We start from the raw sequence: 19,348 nt of genomic DNA, 5'->3' as shown, positions 1-19,348 counted from the left end.
GTAAACTGCCGGGGGGCGTTCCTCAGAGACAGCTTGACATCCTTGCCCAGAAAAGGCTCAATTGGCTCAGGGGTCAAAGACAACTGGGATTGAAATTGTGCTGGCACCAGCTGCAACATGCAGCTTAGGAGGAAGCCTAAGGAAAGGGGAGGAAAAATGGACTAAGACTTCTTCTACAGGGCAATGGTCTAACACACACAATAACATACCCTCCAACATTTCTCCGGTGAAAATAGGGGCGTCTTATTCCTTAACACTCCTGCCAACCTAGCAGTTTGAAAGCACGTCAAAGTGCAAGTAGATAAATAGGTACTGCTCCGGCGGGAAGCTAAACGGCGTTTCCGTGCGCTGCTCTGGTTTTGCCAGAAGCAGCTTAGTTATGCTGGCAACATGACCTGGGAAAACCGTTTGTGGACAAACGCCAGCTCCCTCGGCCTGTAAAGCGAGACGAGTGCCGCAACCTCAGAGTCGGTCACGACTGGACCTAATGGTCAGGGGTCCCTTTACTTTTACCTTTATTCCTTAACAACAACAACAACAACAACAACAACAACAACAACAACAGTTTTATTATTCTTGCCCCAGCCCATCTGACCAGGTTGCCCCAGCCACTCTGGGCGGCTTCCAACATAGATAAAAAAAAATGAAACATGAAACATTAAAAAAACACTTCCCTATACAGGGCTGCCTCCAGATGTCTTCTAAAGGTTGCATAGTTACTTATCTCCTTGGCTCGGGGGGGTCGGATAACTCCATACCCTCCAACATTTCTTTGATGGAAATAGAGACGCCCTACTGTACACTCCAATATTTATCAGGTGAAAATAGGGACGTCCTAAGACTCTTGAGAGTCCCATGGACTGCAAGAAGATCAAGCCTCCCCATTCTGAAGGAAATCAGCCCTGAGGGCTCACTGGAAGGACAGATCCTGAAGCTGAGGCTCCAATACTTTGGCCACCTCATGAGAAGAGAAGACTCCCTGGAAAAGACCCTGATGTTGGGGAAGATGGAGGGCACAAGGAGAAGGGGACGGCAGAGGACGAGATGGTTGGACAGTGCTCTCGAAGCTACGAACATGAGTTTGACCAAACTGCGGGAGGCAGTGGAAGACAGGAGTGCCTGGCGTGCTCTGGTCCAGGGAGTCACGAAGAGTCGGACACAACTAAACGACTAAACAACAACAAAGGAAAAATGGGGGATTCCAGGATCAAATCAGAAACTGGGACAGCTTTGGTAAATCTGGGGCCGTCGCCGGAAAAGAGAGGCACTTGAAGAGTCTGCCATAAAGGACAAAGGAAGCTGGGTGTTTCTGTGCTTCAGGGTGTGGCAGAAAATGGTACCTTGAAGGGGAAAAGAGGAAGTTTGCTCTTCTGAACTGAAGATATTGGGCCAGCCTGCCCATGAGAAGGAGAAAGGTGGTCAGCTCAGGAGGCAGATTTGGGTCCAAGGAGCACACTGCCCACTGCCATGGCATGCCCCTGACCCCAACACCAATTGTGCCCTGTTGCTGAGGGCACCCCCTGCCACCTCCCCCATCACGAGTGCATCCCACCACTTGCCTCCCCCTGCCACCACGTCCTCCATATGGGCGCACCCTAGAATCATAGAGTTGGAAGGGATTCTGAGGGTCTCTATTTCAAGCCCCTGCAATGCAGGATTCTCAGTGAAAACAAGCTGTTCTGCTGCGGCGGCTGCTTTGCTGCCATCTTCTCAGCTGCAGGTGTGCCTGCTGCAAGGAGGAGGCAGGCTGTGGTTTGGGGGCAGCAGGTTCTCGCCCGCCCCATCTCAAGTGGCAAAATGTCCCCTCCTGGCCCCGCGCCTTGTGCAACCAGGCTGTCGATCCACCTAACCGGGGCGCCACAATTTAAGAAGGATATCGGCAAGCTGGAACATGTGCAGAGGAGGGCAACCGAGAAGATCAAGGGTCTGGAAACCAAAACCTTATGAGGAACGGTCGAAGGAGCTGGGTTGAGAGGAGATATGAGAACCGTCTTCAAATATCTCAAGGGTTGCTGCCACGTTGGTAGATGGAGCAAGCTTGCTTTCTCTGGCTCTGGAGGGTAGGACTCGAACCCATGGCTTCACGTTACAAGAAAGGAGATTCCAACTAAACATCAGGGAGAACTTTCTGGTGGCAAGGGCTGTTCGGCAGTGGAACAGACTCCCATGGGAGGTGGTGAACTCTCCTTCCTTGGAGGTTTTTAAACAGAGGTTTGGTGGCCATCTGCCAGGGATACTTTAGCTGAGATTCCTGCATTGCAGGGGGTTGGACTAGATGACCCTCGGGGTCCCTTCCAACTCCACAATTCTGTGATTCTATGACTCTTTTGCCTACAATCAACGGCAGCGGCTCTCCAGGGTTTCAAGGAAGGGACAATCCTAGCCCAATCTGGAGAGCCAGGGATTGAATCTGCGGCCGCTGCCCTTTCCTCAGCTTACCTGCCAGAAACATGACCTTCCGTGCTCCCTGTTGGCTGTTGGGGAGACCCATCGCCTTTTTCGCCTGCGAAACTTCAAACACTTCCAAGAATCAGGGCGGGCGGACGGACGGGCAGAGCCTCTTTTCTGGACAAAGTCTGGGTCCCTCTGTTCCACGTCCCTCTGCCTGCGACACTCGCTTCCTCCCCTCAGCCTGTTTCTCCTTTTGTCCTGCAGAAAAAAAGGAAGGAAACGGGTACCGTAACACAAGGTCGACACATCCCTGCCTTCTTTGGTTCGTTTATTTTGCCATTTCTGAGTTACACCATCTCAAGGTGACTAAGGCTGAGTCCTGGCAGTTCAGGTCTGTAGTGCAACTCCAGAGGTGTGGGGGAAAGCGGGTCACTGGGTTCTTGTGGGGCTGGTGGGGGAGATCAGCTGTTGCCCATGCACAGAAGGGATTATTTATCAGTAGAGTGTCCTCAGTGTCCATTGTTAGCTAGGCAACACAGACAGGTCTCTGCTCTCAAAGCGCTTACAGTCTGCTATAGTGACGCAACAGCACAGGGAGGGAAGGAGGGAGGGAGGGAGGGAGGGAAGGAGGGAAGGAGAACAGGCAACTGCCATGCTTTAGTCTTGGCTGCAATCCTAACCCCACTTACCCAGGAGTAAGGCCCACTGAATTCAGTAGGACTTACTTCTGAGTAGGCACAGTTAGGAATCATAAGGATGGAAAGGCTTGTCAATTTTAGGTCTCTCAGTGTCTCATGTTTCCACTCTTAAATTCAGTTCTTACATTCCGAGGGGGAGATTTGCAGCCCCGAGGGCCACATTATTTGCTTCGAAATGTTCTGGGGGCCACACGCCAGGGCAGGCAGGGCCAGAGGCAAACAATTCATGTAAATATTACCTTTGCAAACTAGGCCGCCTTGTGGCTCAGCTTCAGGAGAAAAGGCTCAGGAGTGAACGCTACACAAATGTGGAGTGGAGTCCCTAAGACGGTTGGATGGTGCCTTGTATGCAACTTCTGGCAACTCCTGCTGCCCAGCTGGTGCCAGACGTATTGCTCTGCCTTCCTTTGGACCACATCAGTGAGGCTGAGGGGGGGGGGTCTTGTCCTCTGGGCAGCTCAGGACCTCCCAACATGCTGCCCAAGTTCGCACTCCAGGGAGTTAAGTCTAGTGCTGCAAATGCAGCCAAAACGATGCTGGAGGCAGCAGTTATGAGTCTCCACAGCCACAGCAGGCGCTGCGATTCTCCAGCACTTAGACTTCACCCCCTGGAAGCACACTCCATTGTCTCTCGAGGCAGACGGATGCCCAAAGCCGTAAAACAGCAGGCTAATTCGATGCACCTAGGGACGCGGGTGGCGCTGTGGATAAAAGCCTCAGCGCCTAGGGCTTGCCGATCGAAAGGTCGGTGGTTCGAATCCCCGCGGCGGGGTGCGCTCCCGCTGTTCGGTCCCAGCGCCTGCCAACCTAGCAGTTCGAAAGCACCCCCGGGTGCAAGTAGATAAATAGGGACCGCTTACTGGCGGGAAGGTAAACGGCGTTTCCGTGTGCTGCGCTGGCTCGCCAGATGCAGCTTTGTCATGCTGGCCACGTGACCCGGAAGCGTCTCCGGACAGCGCTGGCCCCCGGCCTCTTGAGTGAGATGGGCGCACCAACCCCAGAGTCTGTCAAGACTGGCCCGTACGGGCAGGGGTACCTTTACCTTTACCTAATTCGATGCACGCCTCTCTTCGGCACCCAAACATTCAAGAGGCATTATTGGATTTCAAGGACGCATTCCACTCAGGCCAAAGCTCTCAAAGGGTGTAAGGAGGGGTCTTGCACGTGGAGCATCCCAGGGGCCAGGAATAAAGACCCGAAGGGCCACATTTGTCCCCAAAGTTCCTCAGTCTACTAGATGACGTGCTGGAGTCCGGCTAGTGGAAGGGGCGCCTGGTAAGAAGACAGGGAGCAGGAATGGGCAGGTACCTTGATGGCCAACTTAAGTGTAGGACTAGGACCTGGCGGACCAGGGTTCGAATCCCCACTCAGCCATCAATGAACTGTGACCTCGGGCCAGTCACTTTGCCTCTCAGCCTAACCTACCTCACGGGGTTGTTTGGAGGGATTCATTGAGGAGCAGGAGAACCACGTGCGCCATCTTGGGCTCTGTGGTGGTGGTGGTAGGAAAGTGAGTATAAAAGCAAGAAGTTCAACACGATACAAAATCGTCCAGGGCTTTGGCAAAAGGGGTAAAGGGAAGGTAAACAGATGGGGGCCTCCTCCTTCAGCAGCCAAGCATCCTCAAAAGGGATACCAGATTGGCCAGATCGATTTGTAGGCTGTTGTGAGGTTCATGTTGTTGTCTTGTTGGGCTGTATATGAAACAAAGGGGAGCCACACTGGAGTGAAGGTGTCCTCTTTTGTTTGTTCCTGTGTTCATTTCAATTTTTATTTTTATTTTTGGTTAGCTTTTCTTGTAGGGCTGTTTCCCATACAGTTTGGTACCAGTGGTCCATGTTCACTCCTGACAGGTCCCTCCAGAGTCCAGTTGAAAAATACTCGGAGTCAAGAGTGGATTTCATGCTCTTTATTCAGCTCATAAGGGGACGCGGGTGGCGCTGTGGGTAAAACCTCAGTGCCTAGGATTTGCCGATCGTATAGTCGGCGATTCGAATCCCCGTGGAGGGGTGAGCTCCCATCTTTCGGTCCCAGCTCCTGCCCACCTAACAGTTCGAAAGCACCCCTAAGTGCAAGTAGATAAATAGGTACCGCTTTATAGCGGGAAGGTAAACTGCATTTCCGTGTGCTGCGCTGGTGCTGGCTCGCCAGAGCAGCTTCGTCACGCTGGCCACGTGACCCGGAAGTGTCTGCGGACAGCGCTGGCTCCCGGCCTCTTAAGTGAGATGAGCGCACAACACGACTGGCCCCTACGGGCAGGGGTACCTTTACCTTATGCTGCTCATAGTGGTGAACAGGAATGAAAGTTCCCCCAAATTTTATATACATTATTTACACAATGGGCTGCACGTGATTGGCTAATGCCAGGATTCTCCTGTAGGCCAATCAGGTTGTGGGTTCACTTCCATCTGGAGCTGGATTGGGTGGCTCCTACGGACCAATCATACTGCTGCATTGTTCTAGGACCAATCAGACTGCTGCATTTTGGATCCTATTGTTCTAGGACCAATCAGACTGCTGCATTTTGGATCCTATTCAACTCAGTACATAACACCAGTTTTGACACTCTTAAGCAAAACCCAGTGCAGTCAACTAAATACAACCAACCAAGCTCTGGGGTCTCCAACCTCTCGCACCGCCAATGGAAACAAACAAACAAACAAACAAACAAACAAACAAACAAACAAACAAATGAAGAACCTGCCCTCACAACTCTGAAACCAAACTCTGCTATCTTCTTCTTTGGTTGTTCATTTTTGTTTTTCATCATTGTGCTGGTTCTGCAGATTTAAATGATTGAAAGGGTGCATGTGAGGCTGAACATCTGGCTTAGCATCTGCTTGGGAGTGGTTTTTCAGGCTGGGAAAGCTCTCAGCCTTACCTGGAGAGGCCAGGTATTGAAATTGGGACCTTCTGCATGCAAAGAAGGGGCTCTGCCACTGAACTATGGCCCTTCCCTGGCTCTCTATAGGTGTACGAGGACCACCCCCTCCTTACCTGTTTCCCACCACCCTATGCCACTAAGAAGTGCAACCTATGTTTCCTGTCGCTTGCCTGCCCGTTGCAAAACAGCAGCATAGGTTCCATGATGCAACGCGTGGCTCTTGCTAGCTTCCTGGCAAGAATTAGGAAAGAAAGTTACGAAGTCCGTTTCCCTGCTGTCACCACCGCCTGATAGCAGCCGTTCAGAGTGGAGCAATGCAGCAACCGAACTGGCGAAAGTCACAAAAACAGACACACTCCGATGAAGAGACAGGAGAAGTGAACGCTGCCAACTAGCGTCCATGCTGGCGTGCGCAGCTTGTTGTGGTATCCTTGCCGTTCTTCAAGCAGGTGGTTGAAACCTGTGGCCACTGGTCTGCTGTTTGGACTCCAGTTCCCACCAGCCACAGCCAGCATGATGGGAATTGCGTGGCGAGTTCCCACCTCCCCCCAATGAAATAAAGACACAGGACACAAGAATTCAGGTTAATGGGTCAAATTAAGCCACAACTTTATTGATTACAAGAATTGAGTGGTATTGGCTTAGGCATTGGTCCTAACAACTAACCGGCTTCAAGGCCGGTAAGGGTTAACCACCAGTGGGAGGAGTCCTGCTGAGGCACGTCAACTAGGACCTCCCCCCAGCGTCACTTTGTGGGGTGGTGCCCTAGGCCCACACCTCCTTAGGCTTAGGACAAGGCCACGCCCCCGGAATCCTTTACCGGACTACCCTTTGTTTGGGGGAAGGTGATGGCGCTCCTTCCCCCCCTTCATCTGCATAACAATAAACCAGTACCCCCACCAATGCCTAACCGCCAATACCGAGGAGTTGTGATGGTTTGCTACGAGGTAGACGAAAACCAAATGGCTGGTGCCAATCTGCCATTTGGAAAAATTCCTACCAGGCCCCTTGACAGCGACCAACCGAAGGTTCATAGCAACGTCAAAGAACCTACCTAAGGTTGGGAAGGGAGGGAAAACCGGGTCAGCTGCAGCGAGGGAAAGAGGGGGATCCTTGGCTGCAGCAGATTTAAATAGCGGAGGCCACGTCCCCGGAGCCAGCTGATTGGCTGGCCCGGGGTATGACGCAGCCGAGGATTCCCTCTGTTATTGCGTGGGCTGGAGCCAGCCCCGTGAGTGTGGGGAAGGGGCGTGAAGCCCGCAACCCCACCTCCTTATCTTGGAAGTGGCTTTGTAGTCCAGTAATATCCAGAGGGCCACAGGCTCCCCATCTCTGCTTTGAACAATTGAATAGTTTATATCATTATTAGGTGCTCACCTTTACAATGGCCCTGCTAATGGTTTTTAACAGAGCAGGAAATGATTTGGGAGAGGCAGCACTTCCTATGGTGTACAGACATATTTTATTTCTCTCCCTATTGCCTCCAGAAAAACAGGTGCTGCTGGGTTTTGTAGTACATGCAGGTCCCGCTGTCCAACTGCTCATTAAACGAAAATTCGCTTGTTGAAATATGAGGCATTCGTACCTATACTTTGCTATGCACAGTGCAAATTCAGATATCCAAACAGCCAGACCTGCATGTGTTACTGTAAACAAATAAGCAGCCTTAATCTGGAAATATAGAAGCATAGAATCGTAGAACTGCAAGGGATCCTGAGGATCATCTAGTCGAACCCCCCGTAGCTGTCTCACCCTGGGATCGAACCTGCAACCTTGGTGTTATCAGCACCATGCTGTAACAAATTGAGCTATCCAGTTGCCCAAGCACTACTGCTGGGAGGGAGGGTGGAGTGATCAGACAAAGAACAGAGTATATTTTCCCTTCCTTGTTTGGCTTTTGCAAGGTTTCAGAGGGTTTTCCTATTGTCCCCCCTCCCCCATCATTTCTTGTTCAAAATTCTGTGGTTGCGAACACATTAGAAGTTTCCCCATAGGAATCAATGTCAATCATTGACTTGTTATGCAAACACTCACCTAAAAAAACGATTCCCTGACAATGCGTTGTGTTCAGGCAGCAGAACCTGCATGTAGCTCAAAATCCTATCTAACCTGTTTACCGGAGGCAGAGGTGGGATATGTGTTTGTGACCCAACAGCCACTTGACTTTTAAAGAATTTTCAGGCATGTTCTAGGCCAGGGTGGGGGTGGGGATATCTATTGTCTTTCTGCAACCTTAAGTGTTCGGCATGCGTTCCATACCCCTCTTCAACATCAACTTCATTGGACTGGTCATGTTGTGTGGATGCCTGATGATCGTCTTCCAAAGCAACTACTGTATTCTAAACTTAAAAATGGAAAGCGTAATGCTGGTGGTCAACAAAAGAAGTTTAAAGACTGTCTCAAGGCAAATATTTAAAAATGTAGTATAAGCACTGACAACTGGGAAACACTGGCCTGTGAGCGCTTCAATTGGAGAACAGCGTTGACCAAAGGTGTCATGGGCTTTGAAGACACTCGAACTCAGGACACAAGGGAGAAATGTGCTAAGAGGAAGGCATGCTTGGGAAATCCACACTGTGATCAACTCCCACCTGGAAACCAATGTCCCCACTGTGGAAGGACGTGTGGATCCAGAATTAGCCTCCACAGTCACTCACGGACTCATTGTTAAAACAATGAGAAGACAATCTTATGGAAGACAATCTTACTAGCCAAAGAAGAAGAAGACATCTCATTCAGAGGAGGATGTATCTTAATCCAATGCAAACAAACAAGTTGTATAATCCAGAATGACGTAAGTTTATTACATTGCAAACACAATACAACGAGAAGAAGCCAGCCGTCAAACACTTGGCCAGCTGCTTCAAGACAGTCTCAGTTCTCGGTCTCTGTGGCCTCTTTGTTCAGCCTCCTCTTCCACATATTTTCTTATGTTCCCGTTTTGAGGCACCATCTGCTCTGTTGCCCTTCTTTGGTCCTCAGTTGTGGTGCCAGCTGGACAGAAGAAAAATGCAGGGAGGAAGGTCAAGTTTGTTAACCTCAGCTTGAGCAGCAAAAAAGGCAGGGCGTGATGCTTCTTATCTTGTGCGTGTAAGCATTACTACCTGCTAGCATTCGCAAAGGAAGGTGCGGTCGTTGGCACAGGAGTATGGGCTTGCCCCAAAGTTGTCTTTGGCGATCCCTCGTAGCCAAGTAAGATTGTCTTCCATAAACACGGTTTTAACAATGAGTCTGTAAGTGACTGTGGAGGCCAGTTCTGGATCCACACGTCCTTCCACAGTGGGGACATAGGTTTCTGTGAGGAAGTTGATCACGGTGTGGATTTGCCAAGCGTGCCTTCCTCTTAGCACGTTTCTCCCTTGCATCCTGAGTTCGAGTGTCTTCAAAGCCCTTGACACCTTTCGTAAAGACTGTTCTCCAATTGGAGCGCTCGCAGGCCAGTGTTTCCCAGTTGTCAGTGTTTATACTACATTTTTAAAGATTTGCCTTGAGACAGTCTTTAAACCTCTTTTGTTGACCACCAGCATTATGCTTTCCATTTTTAAGTCCGGAATAGAGTAGTTGCTTTGGAAGACGATCATCAGGCATCCACACAACATGACCAGTTCAATGAAGTTGATGTTGAAGAATCATTGCTTCAACACTGGTGATCTTTGCTTCTTCCAGTACACTGGTATTAGTTTGCCTGTCTTCCCAAGTGATGTGTAAAAATTTTCGGAGACACCGTTGATGGAATCTTTCGAGGAGTTGGAGATGGTGTTTATAAGTGGTCCATGTTTCACAAGCATACAGTAAGGTTGGTAGCACAATAGCTTTGTAGACAAGCTCAAACACACTGCACTTCAATCGGAAGAAAGCTGCACTCACAGAGCTCAGGTGATGCTGGATTTCGGCATCAGTGTCGGCCCTTGTGGAAAGATAACTGCCCAGGTAGGAGAAGCTTAAAGTCACAAAGTTGGCACCCCTGGTCTCTAAGCTCCTTGTCCCATAACTTCCTTAGTTTTTTCTCCCTGTCCTCCTTAGCCAGAGCTACGCCTGTCAGTATTTCACTTGGACTGTTATGGGTTCCCGGGTCCAAACGCAGCAAGGAAACAGCACAATTCTCAGCATTTTTTACTCAGAAGTAAATCCCATTGTATTCTGCAGGGCTCATTGCAGGGGCAGATCATCTATCTGAAAGCACCAGGTGTCAGTTACCTGTAGGGATTGGGGGAGAAATCCAGGCCTCCTTCATTTGCACATTCTGAAACTATACGAGAACCCAGACTCAGCCATCCTATGAAATTTGCAGTTCCCTGAATTTTGCAATGCATTTCTTCAACCTTATAATGTGTACAAAAGTGCATTTGCTAGGATAACACCTGCACAAACATGTATTTATATATCAGCAAAAACAGCAAATGAGAACACATTATATAAGGGAACACTGTTTTGCAAAAATGTTTCTGTTAGGGGAAACTGCACATGAGCACCTGCATATTGGGAGAACTTTGCACACAAATGCTGATGATTTTCATGACTCCCCCCAACCCCAAAGTTAATAAACGAAAGAGGAAATGTGGAGATCTGCTGCTTTTCCTGCCCTTAGAGAGGGATAGCAATCTGATAATAATGCATGAAGAATTAGGGCCATTCTTATTATCAGCTGCTGGAATGGACAGTTCAAAGAGGAGCTGATGTGGTGTAGTGGTTAAGAGCGGTGGACTCGTAATCTGGTGAACCTGGTTCACGTCCCCGCTCCTCCACGTGCAGCTGCTGGGTGACCTTGGGCTAGTCACACTTCTTTGAAGTCTCTCAGCCCCACTCACCTCACAGAGTGTTTGTTGTGGGGGAGGAAGGGAAAGGAGAATGTTAGCCGCTTTGAGACTCCTTCCGGTAGTGATAAAGCGGGATATCAAATCCAAACTACTACTCTTCTTCTTCTTCTTCTTCTTCTTCTTCTTCTTCTTCTTCTTCTTCTTCTTCAGTGTGGGATAAATAGAATATGAGAAATAGTTCTCTCAGAGCATCTCACTCACCATAAGAGAGTGGTTTGTGGGCAATCTAAAAAGGGCCGGTTTGATGGGACTTGCTTTCTGTTCCTTAATTCTGTAAGCAAATCCACCAGCTCAGTGGATTTCTGTTCCTATATTATGTCATTGTTTGGAAAGGGAACTTTCAGGTTGATTTGCAAACCTTACGCCATCCCAAGAAGCAGGGCTGTGAAAAGACCCTTTGTTGGACCCTGGACAGCACCATCAGGACAGCCCAAGCTGACACCACTACACTAGATGGACCAAATGGTCTGACCAAAAAACAGCTACACATATGTTCTGCCTGATTTTGCTGGAGTCAGGAACACAGGCAGAGCCCAGGTGAAGAAACTTGGAACATTCCGTGACATCACCTCGCCTCACCCAATCATCACCAGAGGCCTCACTGCTGCAGTTGCTATGCAGATGCAGGTTTTCATGGAAAACACACACACGCACGCACACACACACACACACACACAAATATCAGCGTACACTTTCTCTGTGCTTAATTTCTTGAGACACAACGTGTTTGGCAACAAACTTCATCTTGATGTTTGGCTCCTTATTTACAGAAGTGTAGAGCGGTGCCTATTGTTCTTCCACAGTGATGGTAACACACACACCGCACCTGTTCAGAAATTCTGGCTGCTTTGCAGTTAATAGGGTTGCCATATTTCAAAATATATTTTGCAGCAAAGTTGTTGTGCTTCTTCTTCTTTTCCTCATTTGCCAAAGTAGTTGTTGAGCTCTTTTTGCAAAAGAGACATAGGTTGCCATGGGCCTGGGTCTTCCTGGACATTTTAAACGATTCCACCCAGATGCTGTTTCCGACAGACAAATCCCGGACATGTCCAGGAAATTCTGGACTTATAGCAGCCCTAAATTACAACAAAGCCTTTGTGACGTTCCCTTGCATGTTCAAAATGGGCCTCGAGGGCTAGTGGTTGCCAAGCCTGCTCTCGAACGGAAACTTTGTCACCCGAGATACTTGATGCCTCCAGTATGCAAATAAGGCATGGTAAACAAATGCTTCATGGGAGCTCAGTTTTGTTGAGAGATGAAAGAGACCCATCTGACTTTTCTCTGCTGCCCGCATTCCTTGAAACAGTGTCCGATGAGGTGTGTCTTCACCCTTGCACCATGCAAGCCTTCGTTGGACAGAAGTCTTCATTGTTCCCTCTCTTTGCATAACAGGTATCGGCTGGGATTAACTTGTTTGTGACACTGAATGGGTTGAAAGGGAGGGACCACAGCACATCTTATTCTGGCACCTCTGTCCTCCCAGACCCCGGCTGTCACCCCCTCCCTCGTGGATACATCTCTCAGCAAAATAGGCAAAGCATAGGTGGGATTTGGCAAAATAGACAACTGAAACCCCATTGCGTGCTAATGTCCCAAACAGGGATCTGATGCAACAGACATCAGCCACACACTGGAGTCTTCTCTTGCTTGGGAGAAGAAGCAGGGAAAGAGGAAGATTTAGGGAGAGAGGTTTTTTGCAAGGGGTCAAAAAATAGGGTAAGGTTTGCAAATCAGCCTGAAAGTCCTCTTGACGTTGCACAAACTGTGCATTTGCTCCAGCTCTGAGAGTGTGAGGAAAGCCAATGGAACATCTATTTGCCAGCCCAAGGTCAAAGCTTTGGTCAATATTTCTTCTTGCAGGTAAGGAAGATCCAAATGGGCAAAGGAATTGGCCACAGTAATTCGGGTCAGAACCATAGAACAGTGGTCAGAGGAGCTTGCAAAGATGGAATGAATGACTTTCCCTGCCTTTATGCAAATGTTGATGCTGAATTTCCACTTGATGTTGTGGATATTCGCAACGTTCCCGAGATTCGTCAAGTATTTGTTGTTTTTGTGGTTGACCTGGAATGGTATGTCGGCTTTTTGTCTTTGCCAGAATATGGTTGTTGACATGCAGTGGTGTTATCTAATACCAACAGTATATCATAAACGAAGTGAAACAGTAAAAATACCAGGTGTTCTGGAAGTTTATGTATGACACCTGACAAAATCTAATCGAGAGACGACAACAAGTTGTGGTTGAAGTTTCGCATTTAGAATTTTGAGCAGGGGAATGGAATGCAACATTTTGGCATGTTTCAAATGTTGGGAAATGTTTAGTTCCAGTTTCAGCAGATTGCACCCGGAAAGCCTTCAACAGCTGATGAGGAACAGAGTTACACCTTACGGGTGCATAGTTGCCCGGCTATTGGCTATTTCCTGTGTCTGCAGGTGAAATGTCTTAGTGCAAAATTTGAGATCCGGGGTGCTAATGAAATAAGTTGCTGGACAAAGCACTTGTCATCATCTGCCTAACCCTTCAACAGCTATGGGGCAGGTAGAAATTCAACAGGTAGGGGCATTTCCCATTAGTGCATCACCTTCTTGGGAACCATCAGTTTAAATTTCTGCTTGTTATACTGCTGTTAAAAACACAGGAGCTTTGCAAGAAAGAAAAAAGGGCAACTTTATTAGGGATATGTCGTGCATGATTTGGAGTGGAAAGATGAGCTATCTGAGGAAAGAACTGGAAAAACTGCTGGTTCAAGAAGGGAAAGATCCATCAGTATAAGATTTTGCATTTACTTTGATTTTATTCTTGCAGAATCAATCATCCTGAGCTCCTTCGTCCCGATGGCCCTGGGAGAAACAGAGAGGGCGATTTCTGCCACGGACCAGAGTGGGATCTTCACCACAGAGGAAACGTCACCAGTCTCCCAGTTTTGTCAGTGATCACTGAGATCACAACCACCACCCTTGTTTCCTTACCGCTTAATTATTGGGTGGGGGGGGGTAGATCCTCAGGAAAAAGGGTTGGGACCAAACTCTCTTTCCCCAGTGACATTGCTTCAGCCAAAGTTTGAGTCCCACACAGCTTCTTTGAAGTGTGAAAATAAAAACAGCGGGGGATCCCATTGTGGATCCTTCACATCGCATGGAGTTTGGCCCCTCATAACTAGGCCTCAAGCCTGTTTCTGGAATGTTCTGGAATGTGAATAGAATGTTCTAGAACGTTGAGAGAACATGATGTTGGGAACGAGGTTTTGAGTTCTGTGGTGGGGAAAAGGACATAAATGTTCTGTTGAGGGAGAAAAGTGGATTATAAATAAAGACACACACACCCCAAGCGCTGAAGCAGACCTTATTTTAGGGATTGCACCTTTCATCCTGACATCACTGTTGATTTCTGTTCTTTTTTTTTTAAAAAAAAATTGTAGACAGGCCAAAATCTGCCACAATAAGCCCCTCTGGAAACATCAGCCAGCTGTTGGGTTCCAGTCTGACTCTCATCTGTCGTGCTGCGGATTCGAATCCTGATATACGGTATAGATGGTATTTCAACAACACCGATGCAAACGTGACAAGCAGCAATCTGACCATTGAATCAATCTCCTGGAAAAACGAGGGGACCTATGTCTGCTGCATATCCTACCCTCAGACAAATGCCACAGCCTATGCGACTGTATCTCTGAGGATAAAAACAGACAATGGTGATTTTCTTGGCTGTTCTGCCTGCGGGGGAGTTCATTCTGAGTTCAGCCTAACCATGTTTTCTCAGAAGTAAATCCCACTTGGTTGTGTCCAATTAGGTTTTCCTCAGAGTAGTCCCACTGAAGTAGGGCACAAAAGTTGTCTAGCTTTTTTTGGGGGGGGAGGGCAAAGTTGTTGAGCTTTCTATGCAAAATCTCCACGGAAATGAAGTTTTTGAGCTATTTCTAAGGACATTTGCCCCAAAGTCAACACTTCTGGCGTGGGGGGGGGGTTGCCACACACCTGGGTGTTCCCTGACATTTTTTTACAGACTTTTGGAAATTCAGCAATTTCCGATGGATGAATCCTGGATATGTCCAGATGTACGGCAGCCCTACACTGAAGTGACTGAGCCCAACTTGGGGTTCATCTTTGCCGTTCCCCCACAAGGAAAACCCACAGTTTATGGCTGAATTGGAACAAACAGAAACTGGGTCTTTTTTGGCACATATTGTCATTTGTTCTGAATTAGCACTAAACAGTGGGTTTTCCCAGAGAAAGTCAAAAGAATTCTGGGAGTTGTAGATTTTTAAGGGTTCTGAGAGCTGTTAGGAGACCCCCCAAAAAATTTCCCTCCCAGAGCTACAATTCCCAGAGCAGTTTAACAACCAATCCTTCTTAAATCCAACAGTTTTAAGGTAGAGCATATATAGTATTAATATATATTGTTAATATTTGGGCTGTCATTCTCAAGAAATGAACTATTTTAAAAACATGTAAATAATTGGCTGTAGGCCAATATTATTTTGATAGTGCACTATAAAGCTAAAGATTTATTTTTACAAATTTCAGGGTTTCAGATGTTATATATTAAGCCTTTACAGATTAACAGAGCTTATTGCACAGGAATCTAAAAGCTGCTGCTTTAAATTTATCTAGATTCTTGGACCAACTTTAAGTATTAAATCAATTGCATGATTGTGATATTAAGCTAGGCAGTTTGGCTGTTAGTGTACTTTTGTAATTGTGATTTTAAGAAAAGGAAATTCAATTTATAATAGTACATTTGAATTTATTTGATGGTGAACAAGTCACCTCTCAAAGCAATGAAAGGTGTAATTTTGATATTCTAAAACTATACATCTTTTCATTAGGAATTTCATACTGTTTTTTACACAAGGTTTAAAATAAATTGAGCAAATTTAAAAAACAAAACAAAAAACAACCAATCCTTCTTACCAGGGGAATTCTAGGACACCTTTGGAAGGACACTTTGATTGGGTAAAAACGACAACTTTCCGTGCATTTGTATTTTAATCTCTATACTTTTGTGGGACGGGGTGTGGGGAGGAAGGAGAAGGGGGTTCTGAGCTGTTCGACAGTGGAACAGCCCCCCTCAGGAGATGGTGGACCTTCCTTCCTTGGGGTCTTCAAGCAGAGGTTGGGTGGCCATCTGCCATGGATGCCTTAGCTGAGATTCGGGCATTGCTTTAGCTGAGATTCGGGCATCTCAGAGGAACTGAGAGAGAATTGAGAGCCTCGGATGTAAGGTCTCCAGGCTGAGAGCAGATAGACTGATAAATATTGGGGATTGAAACCGGGAAAGGGGGGGGGGAGTTTGGGAATCCAAAGGGTGTATAACTATATTTTGATTACTTCTTCTTTTTATTTTGTTCTGTTATGAGTACAAAAATGGGGAAATCGTGGAAGAGAACAGGGGTCGATCTTAGAAAAAGATTTTAATGTATAAAGACTGAGGATTATAAGGTAGAATTGGTTATATAAAATGAACTAAATATAATAATGAACTAAATATAATAAGGTCAAAAATTGGGGATAAGAACTTGTTGAATCAAATAAATGGAACTGGAATACAAGAAGGGGAGGTGTGGGGAAGTCATGGAAATATGTCATTGAAAATAAGGCTTAAAAGGTGAAATTTTTTTTTCTTCTTTTTTAATTTTTCCTCTCTTTTTTCTTTGTTCGCTCTTTTCTTTTCTTTTTCTGTATTTCTTGAAAATTTCAATAAATATGTTGTTTTTGGTTTCTAAAAAAAAGAGATTCGGGCATTGGAGGGTAATTGGCCTAGATGACCCTTTCAGCTCTACGATTCTGCGATTTATTTTGTTTTTCTTCTGCATTAAAAAATAACTTTTTAGAAAAGAGAAGAAACTGCAACTCCCTCCATCGCTGACCCTGCTTGCTGGGTCCAGCAACTTCTTAAGGGTTTCCTCATGCCAGTCTGGCAGGGTGGTACTGCTGCAGCAGCAAAAAAGGGCGAATGCAGCCCACAGGATATGAAAGCAGCTTCCCCTTTGTGACGACAAACAGTGTGTCCTGTGCTGGGTTGTGATATCTGTTTCTGACACATGCGCCGGGATTGGGCAAAGAATGCACAATGAGACATCTTGCTTAGCCTCTCAAAGCTAGAACATGAGAAAAGTCTGGCCAAAGACCTATCTAGTCCGGCATCCTGTTTTCACAACAGCCACACAGAAATAATAATAATAATAATGCATGAGAGAACAAGAAGTAAAATCCTGGGGGTAAAAAAAGGGGGGAATGTTCACGCCACTTTTGCTTTTCTGTTCCAGAAACTTCTTCAGCTCAACTGCAGCTGCCTCTGACGGTGTCTGTCGGCATCGTGTTTGGGTTGGTGGCTGGGATTACTTTGGTTGGTGCCTTCGTATGCTGTTTCTGTGAGTAAAGCCCTTGAACTGGGAAGGCTTGGACTCCTGGGTTCTGTTTCCAAGGGATGAGTGTTAGGAATGTCAAATGGGCTCTCGGCTTACTCTGTATTTTAACACAAACCTACCTAATCTGCAGTCCGTGAAACTACCCTTCAAAGTTAGCCTATCATCCTTGATACATTATGATACGATACAATAATCTTTATTGTCATTGTCCCATACAGAACAACGAAACTGAAAAAGTCTACATCAGACATTCAAAACCGACAAGCCTGCTATCCCAGCTATCCCAGCCTGGTTAGCCCCCTAAAAACTCTGATACCCCATAATTAAATACAATATACTCCCATAGAGACTGCCATACACTGCATTTAAAACCAAAATCGCATTTGGATAGAAACTGTTTCTCAGGCGGCTAGTCCTAGTCTTTATAACCCTGTAGCTTCTTCCAGAAGGCAGAAGCTGAAAGAGACCGTTTCCGGGGTGCGCACTATCCTGCGCTATCTCTGCAGCTTTCTTATGGCCCCTGGAAGCATAGATTGGTGAATCAACGAAAAATCTTCAAGACCTGGTCTTTGTGAAATATTATTCATTTATAAAAAATAGTTACATGTCACTATTCTTCTTTGTGTCCCTCCTCCACGTGATGTCCAGAGGGTGGCAACACGAGAACAGGCCTTTTCTGCAGCGGCTTCCCACTTGTGGAATGTTCTCTCCAGGGAGGCTTGCCTGACCCCATCATTGCATTCCTTTAGACACCAAGGGAAAACTTTCCTCTTCAATGTTCCTTTGACTGATTGACATCCGATGCCCTTTTAAATCTATTGTGGGAGGAGGGGTTGGTTTTGTCCTGTTCTTAACTTTATCATGTATTTTGTGTTTTTATATTCTGACTTTATGTTGTGAACTACCTCGGATGAAGGGCGGTATATAAATTTAAATTAGAAGAATAAAAAATATTCATTTAAAAATCAGAGTGGTTTACAGCAACTGAACATGAAACTGTACAATAAAAACCATATTAAAAAGTTTTAAAATCTCTATAAGCGGTGTAACCCAGAATACTGAGCCAATGGTTCCTTGTTGTTGTCTATCAGACCTTTGTCAACTTGAGGAGAGATCAGTGACACTCCTGTACATTGTCTCGGTAATCAAGCTGGGCTATAATTATAAAAGGACCTTGAATCTGGCTCACTAGACAGAAGAAGTGCTTTTCTCCATTCTTACCTTGTCCCCAGGTGTCCACATTTGGAGGAAGAACCTGCAGCCGCCGCCACCACCACCCATTTCGACAATCCCGTCCTTACCTAAGGACTTCTCTCGATCCAAAATGCTTGGTAGCAGAGATAAAGAAGTGAGTGATGATTGAGACACATTGCAGCTAGAACGACCACTTTCACCCCGGCACAACAGAGATAGATAGATAGATAGATAGATAGATAGATAGATAGATAGATAGATAGATAGATAGATAGATTCTTTATTGTCATTACACAAGTGCAACATTGCACAAGTGCAACGAAATTGGATGCTGGTGCTGAACTTTGGGGCTCAAACCCAGGGCTGTGGGTTAAACCACAGAGCCTAGGACTTGCCGATCAGAAGGTCAGCGGTTCGAATCCCCGTGACGGGGTGAGCTCCTGTTGCTCGGTCCCTGCTCCTGCCAACCTAGCAGTTCGAAAGCACGTCAAAGTGCAAGTAGATAAATAGGTACTGCTCCGGGGGAAGGTAAACAGCATTTCCGTGTGCTGCTCTGGTTCGCCAGAAGTGGCTTAGTCATGCTGGCCACATGACCCGGAAGCTGTACTTGGCCAGTAAAGCGAGATGAGCACTGCAACCCCAGAGTCGGTCACGACTGGACCTAATGGTCAGGGGTCCCTTTACCTTTAAGCTACTGAAGGTTATGGGGCCCTTTATATAGCAGGCGGGGCCCATGAATTACATCATCACAAAACACTGTTGCTGTATGTAGGTTTTATTTTATTTTATTTTATTAGTTTTTTATCTCATATTTTGGAAATGTACATCCAGTTCTTTTTTCCTTTAATTTTTTTTGGGGGGCCCCAAGAGCAGTGGCGCAGTGTGGGTTGTCAGCACCCGGGGCAAGGCAAATAATTTGCACCCCCTAACCCGTGGATTTGCACCCCCTAACCCTAACCCCCAGATGTTGCGCCCGGTGCAGCCGGCCCCCCTTCA

At 46.8% G+C, this 19,348-nt stretch overlaps 1 protein-coding gene across 4 annotated transcripts in view; it reads left to right on the top strand.

The window, feature by feature from the left end:
* The window catches only part of LOC310851685 (uncharacterized protein), a 36,342-nt gene that overhangs the window by 12,824 nt on the left and 4,170 nt on the right, over positions 1–19,348 (top strand). For 2 of the 4 annotated variants that reach the window (XM_083754320.1, XM_083754317.1), the window contains 4 exons: positions 13,597–13,716; positions 14,210–14,482; positions 17,057–17,161; positions 18,391–18,506. In XM_083754320.1, coding sequence (XP_083610446.1) covers positions 13,626–13,716; positions 14,210–14,482; positions 17,057–17,161; positions 18,391–18,506 — 585 coding nt within the window. In that variant the 5' untranslated portion in view covers positions 13,597–13,625. Of the gene's footprint in view, positions 1–8,859; positions 9,034–12,720; positions 13,345–13,596; positions 13,717–14,209; positions 14,483–17,056; positions 17,162–18,390; positions 18,507–19,348 lie in introns of those variants that run through there. The other 2 variants (XM_083754318.1, XM_083754319.1) reach the window with 2 other exon arrangements.

The sequence above is a fragment of the Podarcis gaigeae genome (assembly GCF_964106915.1).
Source record: "Podarcis gaigeae genome assembly, chromosome: 8".
Taxonomy (NCBI): Eukaryota; Metazoa; Chordata; class Lepidosauria; order Squamata; family Lacertidae; genus Podarcis; species Podarcis gaigeae.
This window is presented reverse-complemented; position numbering and strand designations above follow the sequence as displayed.